At 40.6% G+C, this 9,065-nt stretch overlaps 1 protein-coding gene across 2 annotated transcripts in view; it reads right to left on the bottom strand.

Moving 5' to 3' along the window:
• The window catches only part of LOC102313531 (FERM and PDZ domain-containing protein 1), a 51,337-nt gene that overhangs the window by 23,118 nt on the left and 19,154 nt on the right, over nt 1–9,065 (bottom strand). For both annotated transcript variants that reach the window (XM_005944519.3, XM_042226893.1), the window contains exons 3-4: nt 4,146–4,268; nt 3,678–3,841 (exon numbers count right to left, since the gene is read on the bottom strand). In XM_005944519.3, the coding sequence (XP_005944581.1) occupies nt 3,678–3,841; nt 4,146–4,264 (283 nt within the window). In that variant the 5' untranslated portion in view covers nt 4,265–4,268. The remainder of the gene's footprint in view (nt 1–3,677; nt 3,842–4,145; nt 4,269–9,065) is intronic.

The raw sequence follows: 9,065 nt of genomic DNA, 5'->3' as shown, positions 1-9,065 counted from the left end.
TGTGTGTGTGTGTGTGTGTGTGTGTCTGACAGGCAGAAACAGATGGTGACCAAGAGGACAAGAGAAAGAAGGTAATCTGACCCTGGACCTCAGGGGGATTCAGACCCATGTGCTTTTCTAGGAGAAATAAATGTAGGATATAATACAGATATGCTTTTAATAGCAATAACTGTTGTTTAGTTACATTTCAGTGTTTCTTTTCAGAGTCTGTATGTTACAGTATTTGATATCCCATCTTTGTACTTTAGGATGCATAAAGAAACCATATAGTTTTTATTTCTTGAAATTTTGAAGTCATCAGGCTGCTGACCACATGATGATAACTTTTCTACCATTTCAGATCTGTGACAATGTTGGGTCACAGAATAACACTTCAGACACACAAGCCTGGAGAAACTACTAAAAACCTCTGTGTAATGGTTTTTGTTGCTATTCACAGAGCATCTGTGAATATTTCCCCATTTCTTCTGTAGGTGCAGGATGGCGCCATTATCTGTCCAACGCTATCAAAAATGGTATATCCAGTATTTTCCTGGGTATCAGTATTGAGTATGAAACTCTATAGCTGTGTCCCAAAACATAGGCTGCATCCTCCGGAGGCTGCATTTGAAGGCCGATTACGTCACAGCCAGCCGACGAAGGCTGTCCCAATTCGTCGAGTCCTTCAAAAGCGGCCGACAAATGCGTCGTTCATTTCCCCGATTTTGAAGGATGGGTCGGGTGTATCCTTCGTGGCCCACCATATCCCAGAAACTTTTAACATATTTTCAGGCGAGAAAGTAGCTGTGTAAACTTCAAATATCTGCTTGGTTTATCAAGACATTGCATTTTTGCAAAAGTGCGCCGACGTTTCCGGAGACGTCTGTTACCCACCCGCTCAACAGCTAGCCGGGGGGTTCAATGGTCACTTGAGCTGGTGAGAGCTGCGGACTCCCAGCTTCATTGTTTTCGGACCCCCGCTGTCTGAGGTTAAACATGATACATAAGTCACTCAGATAACTTAAAAATGTAATTGTTTGGCTTTTTTCAGTGTTTTATTTGTTCCGGAGTAAATCGGTTTGGCTGTGAAAAAGTTATTAGATTATTAGATTAAATACAACTTTATTAATCCATCAGGTGGGTTCCTCTGGGATTTTCACACAGCTGAATACAAGTCAAACAGAAAACTGATTAAACAGAAGTGTGAGACGGTCGAGAATTTATGGCAGTGTCCTGTTATATTTTAGATAGCAAGGAGCAGATGGCCGAGTTTATTAAACTCCACTGACACAGCGGTGACGCAAATCTGAAGGCTAGACCGTCCCATTTCACAGCCTCGCACTTCTGGCCTTCTTGGTCTTCGAAGGACCCGGCCCACGTAGACCGTGAAGGCCGAGTCCTCCGAAGGATGCAGCCGACGTTTTGGGACACAGCTTATGTTATGACAACCCTGTTTGTTCTCTTCAAGAACACGGCAGCACAATTTGCAATGTTGCAGCTGAACAAACACAAGACTTCTGGAACAGTGTCTTTTTTGACAGAGCCCAAATATGCTTGGCTGTAATTCACAGTGACAAGTTTGCTAAAAAACAAACAGTTAATCAGCACAAACACTTTACACCAACAGCCAGCACGGTGGTGGAGGGGTGACGATTTGGGCTTGTTTTGCAGTCACAGGATCTGAGCATTTTGAGGTCACTAAGTCAATCATGAACTCCTTTGAATAACAAAGTATTCTAGAGTCAAATATGAGGCCATCCGTCCGACAGCTAAAGCTCAGACAAAAGTGGGTCATCCAACAGGCCAATGATCCAAAGCACAAAAGCAAGTCTACAAGAGAATGGCTGAAAAAGAAGAAAGGTGTTCCAATAGCCCATTGATTGAAAAAAATGCAATACAGTGAAAATAAAGTTACAACCTAATGGCGCAAATTGAGAAAAACAAAACATGGTTGAGCCACTCTGATGTGGTGGGATCTTAAGAGAGCTGCAAATCTCAATTAATTTAAGAAATATTTTAAAGAAGAGTGGACTAACTCCTCCACAATGATCTGAGAGACTGATAAAGTCATACAGACAACAACTACTTAAAAAGATTCCTGCTAATAGTGGTTCTACACGCTACTGAATCATGGAGTGTACTCGGTACTTCACAAAATTGTATAGATTCCATGATAAATCTCTTTCACAAATACTTCTTTTTTTTTTTAAATATGCAAAACTATTTTGAATGGTGTCATCAAACCGAAATAAAATCTGTTGTGCTGTTGAAATTAAAAATTTTTCATCCAGTTATATATTTATAATTTTCCTTTTTATTTTTTGTGATTAATAGTGTGGCGTAAAAAAATTCTGTATACATTTATTAAACGTCAGACTTCTAAAAAGGAACTGATTAAAGGAGAGATTTCACCTCTGCTTTAGAAGTGATTTATAGCAGGCTATTGCCAGAGGGAAAAAACGAGGTTCTGACTGAGGAAGCCTTTTGTGCAGCATGTGCTGGCAAATCCTTACATCTCTGTAAATTAATTTAGTTAAGAGGACTGATTTAAGGTTTCCAACCACACCCCCCAGCTGCATACACATTCCACCTCTTTGAAACCCGAACCATACTTCTAATCTTAGTCATATCCGTCTATTGCATATCAGGCATTTGCCTGGAAGTGATTCTTGGAGACAGTGCATCGTCCGAATGTATGTGCTCCCTGAGAGCCTCAATCGAGGGCTAAAAACGCCATCTTCCTTGAATCCTTCCAAATGTGTTTTGGAACACACACACACAAACACATAAGCACCACAGTTCATTTCCTCTGTTAATATAATTTTGTGTGCATGTATGCAGTATCTGCAGCCTTGGAGGCTTCACTTTTGTCAGTTTGTGTTGCACAGTACACTGGCCAGAGGCCTGCAGGGGTCTGGCACAGCTCCACGCCTTCATTTGCTGAGGAGATTTACTTTATGCAAAATAAGGGCATGGTTCTAGAGACAACAGGGAGAATGAGCCAAACAATATTCTGTTCCTGAGTGAACTGTATATACAGTATTTTACCTCCTAACAATCACAGCCTCGTTGTCAGTAAAGCTTTTAGCTGAGTAAACATATCAGTCCTAAACATATTAGTAATAGCAGCTTATACAAGCATAAAGTAGAATAAAACCAGAGGTGCATTAAATGATGATTCTGTAGGTTTACATACCAAAATCCTTTAATTTATGCTGTGGCTGTGGAATTACTTGTTCTTTGCTACTCTCCACTCATGAGGTGTACAGTGGCTAACGCTGTCGTAAGTTTTCACCTACAGAAAGAATAATAAAGGTGTGATTTTAGGTGGGAGACATTGACAAAGTACTAGAGCTCTGCAGACTGTGGCAATAGAAATTGACTCTTGGCAGGTAGGATGAAGTCTCTGTGGGAGAAGAAGCCTAAGCTGGTGAAGAGGTTCCTATAGCAGGGCTCAGGTGAACATGCAGTGTCAGCTTTAAAACAAAAGGCCCTGATTCAAACTAATAATGCACTCCTTCTACTCCCAAGGTAGTGAAAAGTGCTGCAGTAGATTTAGGGACAAGAGGGCTACAGATCACCACATAGAATAGCTATTTATAAACACAACAAGGTTTAGTATAGAGACCCATTTGATTTAAAGTTCAGAAATCTGTGTCACGGCTATTTCCTTAGAACGGTGCTGTTGCAAACGTTACCTGAGGTGACCTCCTCCACCAGAATCGGGTTCTGGGAGGAAAGCGTGAGGCCATGAGAGTTGAGGTTTGGGTCGCGCTGGATCTGAATATTGAAGCGGAAGGGATAATTCCTCTGGTCAGAGCTACTGGACTCTGCTGTCTTCCCTTCTGCTGCAGCCCGATCCCTGGAGGAGTAATTCAGGAGTGACATCTTACTGCAGTATCTGTATTTCTGACAGAGCAGTACTACTGTGAACAGCCTTATATTTGTGGGGATAACAAAAACAAGGAAATAATTGTGAAAAGCCACAAATTAAAGCATTAATTTATTTGTTACTGGATGAGAGAACCTGTTTTAGAAGGTTTTACAAATATGGGCTTCCTTTGATGATGACTGTAGACAGGTGCATCTCAAGGCAAAATATATCAAAGATAGTAAAAATGGTAAAATAATGGATTTATACAAAAAACAAAAAAAAGACATAATACCTGCTCAGAGAGTGAGATCTGCTGCCCAAGTCTCTGGACCGTCTCAGCCATCGTCCCACTACCTGCTCTACTCGGCTGGTCCTGCGAGACGGGGAGCGGCTCCTGTCCTGCACCTCCATTTACCTGGCAGGGGTTGTAGATCAAAGGAGCCATTTGTGTCGTAGATTTAGTTAAATGGCTTCACATTAAACAAATATGCAATGTACAATGTAAATGTTTCATAAAAGAATCTAAACAGGAGGCTGGAGAGCTTCCTGGTTGTTTTCCCTCTAGGTGAACGTGACAAACAAGCCTAAGACCACAAGCACCGTTCACAAAAGTGTGCAAACACAAGAGGCAATACCTGGCAAAGCTGCAGCACATGTTTGACTAGAATGAAATGTAAGAGTGTAAGCCCTTAATCACTCTCATGACAGGAGAGACAATCCCTCTTCAGCCAGAGCTCCAGGGAGCTGGTCAGAGTTACAGTTTTCAGCTTTTGTTGCTTCGTGTTAAAGAAAGCCCAGCTGCAACACTAAGACTGCACTCCAGATGCAAACAATCCTGCACATGGCATTTGTGTGCTTATGCGTAAATCTGTGCTGTGATATGATGATGTTAGGGGTACAAATCAGACTCTATTACATTAGTGTATGCAGAATACAAATTCAATGAAAACACCCTGCAAAAAAAATAAAGGAAAAACAGTAAGTGGAGACAAAGTACACACACAAACAAGCACACACACACACTGGGTATTAGATATTTAATATTTCAGCTGAGGCCAGCAATGATGTTACTTGTTGCATCATGCTACTTAAAAGGCTCTTAGCCCGAATTATGAACCAATCACTTACTGCATGGTGCCTCAATAAACATCAATATTGGTAGTTTATCATTCCAATAACAATGGTGTTTCCCTTAAATGTGTCCCTGTTGTGTTGCTGTGAGACAGGTGGTACTTATAAATGATTGTTGGTTGGTGAGAGAGATGTAATGGACATGGGACACCTCTGGCGTCTGCGGGGCTCGGTCAGACTAATGCACGGGCCTATGATGCAATACTAAGTTAATGGGCCTCTGTGGAGCCATACAGTATTTGAGGTAATACAATATCAGCTTACATGCACGTGTGAGCTCATTAAGACCTACAGACTTGGGGAAATCTCCACAATTAGCTTTTGTTTTGTGCGAAAACCCGTGCAAAAGTTGAGTCAGTTCTAAGAAGAATGTTAAGCAGGCTGAAAAAAAAAGAGTATGAAAGGCATTTTTCTTCCTGACAATTCCCTCTGCAACATGTCAGCAAAGAAAAGCAGCATGACATCACTTTGCTGACACAGAATATCAAGTTCTGCTGCTGATGCCTCGTAACAGTTGAATGAAAGTTAAAATACACGTCTCCTCAAAACAGGGGTTCTGGATTGTCTCCCTAATGGCTGCACCTTACAAAAGTGGTCACAAAACATTTACTCATGCTGCAGCCAGTCAATTTTGGTGTTCATAAAGCAGATCTCCACCATATGCATCTCTTACATGCCGCTATAAAATCCAGTGCAGGCAGATGATAGTAGCAAAAGGAAATGTTGCATTCAGTGAAGCAACGGGGTGAGAAAAACAAGATCAGTCATCAGTAACTCTAGTCTTGACAGCAATTAAGTCAGGCACATCATGAACAGGAGGAGCTGAGGTAAAGGTGGGTTACAAAGTGGTCTGAAGAGGAGGCGAGCTACACAACTTAAATAGCTCAAACTACATGAGATTTGTAGTGGATGTGTAGGAAATATCATCTGAAACATTACAGATTACAGATCTGCTTTTATCGTGTAAATGGGTCATGTGCCTACATAAAATAACAGTTCCATAGGTTGGGCTCCACTGATACAATTAAATGTAACACATTTAATTAAATTAATTAAATGTAACACACTTAATTGTGTGATGAAAGGTGTATCCATTGTCTTTTAAGAAAAGTAACAGGTTTTCAAAAAGCCTAAATGTAGCACCTGAAGATGCTAGGCAGAGCTTTGCAGATGCACATCTACATGCTGTAGCTGTTAGCTGTCACCCAGTGGCAGTGTTGATACTGTGTGGAATGTGGACCAGTATATTTGTGCTACATGTGCTCATGTTTGTGCCATTGTTGGTCCTTTGTTAGCCCCTGCCACAGAAAAGACAACAGTCACCATATTTGAAGAACTTCTTGCTGATAGTGTGCCATTTCATGGCTCTTCTTCTGTGGTTCCCTTTTGTTTCAATTTTCAACCAATCAGGATTCTACCTATGCACAACGCTCTGTTGGCTTTTTGGAGGAGTGCACACAAGTGAGTCTCCACTACCTCTGCACTGGCCGAATTCCCACAATCCCTCTCTCTGCACAACCAAAGAGCTATGCAAATGGAAACCAACATGGGACCATAAATCTGGCTTCCCTCACTCCCTAACCACACATACACAAGTACGCACACATACACACACACACACACATACACATAACCTTCCTCCCAGATGACTGAAGCAGTCAGACAAAGACCTGGGCATTAGCTGATACCTTATACCCCTTCACATCCTTACGGGCTGAACCTACTGACTATGACTGGGAAAGAGATTCTCTGACAGTAAGCATTCATGGAGAATCACCTTACTTACTATGAATGATACAGGGGTGAATGAAAAAGTGAACAAATGAATGAATGACTGATTTATTTTAGAAATGTATTAATGATAATGATTTCATATAGAATCAATGAGTAACTGGACAGGTTGATGAATGGATAAGGAGATGCTCTGAATGGAACAATGACGTAAAGCACAGTTAGCCCTGTGACAAGGTGATGAGCAGAAGGATGGATGAATTAATGAATAAAGTTTGGACTCAGAGATGTAATCAATGAGTGAATAATCTCACAAGGCCTTCCCAGTGAGCAGCTGCAGGAAGGAATTTCCCCCAGATGGGCGTAATGATGGACATAGAGGAAACAAAAGATTAGAGAGAGGAGAGGAGACGAGACGGGAGGAAATGTGTGACAAGTACAGGAAACTAAATGAAAGGGCAGAAGACAGGCAAGTGTGATAGAAGGTGAGACAGGAGGCGGGCTTAGTGATGAAAGTGGTGAGTGACATAAGCAGACAGCAGTGGCTCCTGGGGGATCTTGACTCATAAGTACATTATCCATCCATCTGTCTGTGAATAACTCTCTCCTCCTCTTGTTCCCTCTGTTCTCATCCTATCTGCACCTCACTTCTTGCTATTCCATATCACACTCTACCGATTTGCTTCATCTGCAGTATCTCGCTTCTCAGGTTGCACAGACCCAAAACAGTAGTGTACTCAGCTTTGCTAGGGACTGACTAACCCAAGTACCGCAGCAGCACGAAGATCACACAAGTTAAATGGTTACATAAGAAAAGGTACAGACCCCGAGACACTGAAGTAATGGATTTACAGAGCAGTGACTTACTTCTAAAAGTAGATTAATCAGGGATGGATCGTAGCCAAATGTCTGTGCATTTTAAAATACAAACACTGGGACAAAGCATTCATCTACATCCAATCCCCTCTAATCCCATAAACATGGTTTCCTTCCTAAGTAGCTTTGATTGAGTATACTGATGAAGTACAAGCCCAGGGAATTAAATTCACTACAGTAAAACATAGGAAAAAATCTATTTTCCAATGGACATATTCAAGGCAGAAATCAAGGCAGCAAAGGAAACTGAGACTGTACTTTCCTCTCTCATCAATGATACAACATGTCAAATATCTCTTTCATAAATATTCTAGCTCCATTGTTAGTGTTTCAAAGCTCTAACTCCTGGTTTATCGTAATGAAAAGTTAAGAAAATAGGAATTTTATCCATTTTCAGTCGTGTGATTTGTATAGGATGGACTGTTATTGGAATATTTCAGGCTGAATTGTGAAACTACACCTCTAGATTGTTGTTCTTTAGATCTAGTTTGTTTTGCTCTACTTTACTACACAATACAGTAAACTATGTGAATTTATCATGTGCTCATCTTGGGAAATCAAATGCGTATGGTAGTGTGAAAGAATGCATGGGACACTGGCATCTTGATACATCACAATTGTGCAGCAAGCAGGAACAGAGTCGGAGGCTCTTGGTGTCGTAGTGGTACAAGTCACATGTCTGTCAGCTCGGGTTGTATCCTGTTTGGGAACTCTGTGTTTTGCACTTTTTACTTCTGCTTTCACTTGGTGGCACATTAAATCTATGATAATCTTATTAACATTGAGCTAAAGGATCAGCCATGCACTTCAAAAAATTAGGCTTAAGTATAGTAGTATTAAATTAGGCCCAGTATATTTAAACACAATGAGGAGTGATCTTTTACAAGTTTCCATATGTGATGAGTTTTAAGGAGACTGCACTATACGTCAGTGTGATATTTGCTGCAGGTTGCTTATTTATTTTTATGAAATGGTCACAAAGAGTCAACAAAGAAATAGATTAGCATGAGGATTATTAATATGCAAATGCAAGGGAACATAACATAACATTTAAAAAAGGGACTTCATTTTAAGCGTGGATTTAAACAGAAAAATATAAAATACAGCAGTTTTTCTTGAACCGTACTTTGACATAAATGCTGCTCTCATCACTGAGTTAAGTCTTAGTATTGTGTGACTTTTCTTCTAGAAATGTTTTGAATAATATGCATGTCTCATATGTGTGGTGAGTTTCCTGTGAGCTTTATGAGCAATGTGACTACTTGCTGCATGTCATGTGGCAAGTGTTTAGAGGATATTTCAGTGTGGTTTAGTTATGCACCGCCTTACAACCCAGGAAAAATATTATACCACTTTTATGTGATTTTTATACCACATTATCAGTATAAAAAAGGAAAACACATATTCATGATTTTTGTAATATCGTGATATTTTGTTGACATCTTACTTGTTTGCGTACACTACCGGTCACAAG

This window comes from Haplochromis burtoni, unplaced genomic scaffold (assembly GCF_018398535.1).
Source record: "Haplochromis burtoni strain Fernald_Lab_line unplaced genomic scaffold, NCSU_Asbu1 Contig_233, whole genome shotgun sequence".
Taxonomy (NCBI): domain Eukaryota; kingdom Metazoa; phylum Chordata; class Actinopteri; order Cichliformes; family Cichlidae; genus Haplochromis; species Haplochromis burtoni.
Note: the sequence above shows the minus strand (reverse complement) of the source record. Positions and strands in the feature narration are given on the sequence as shown.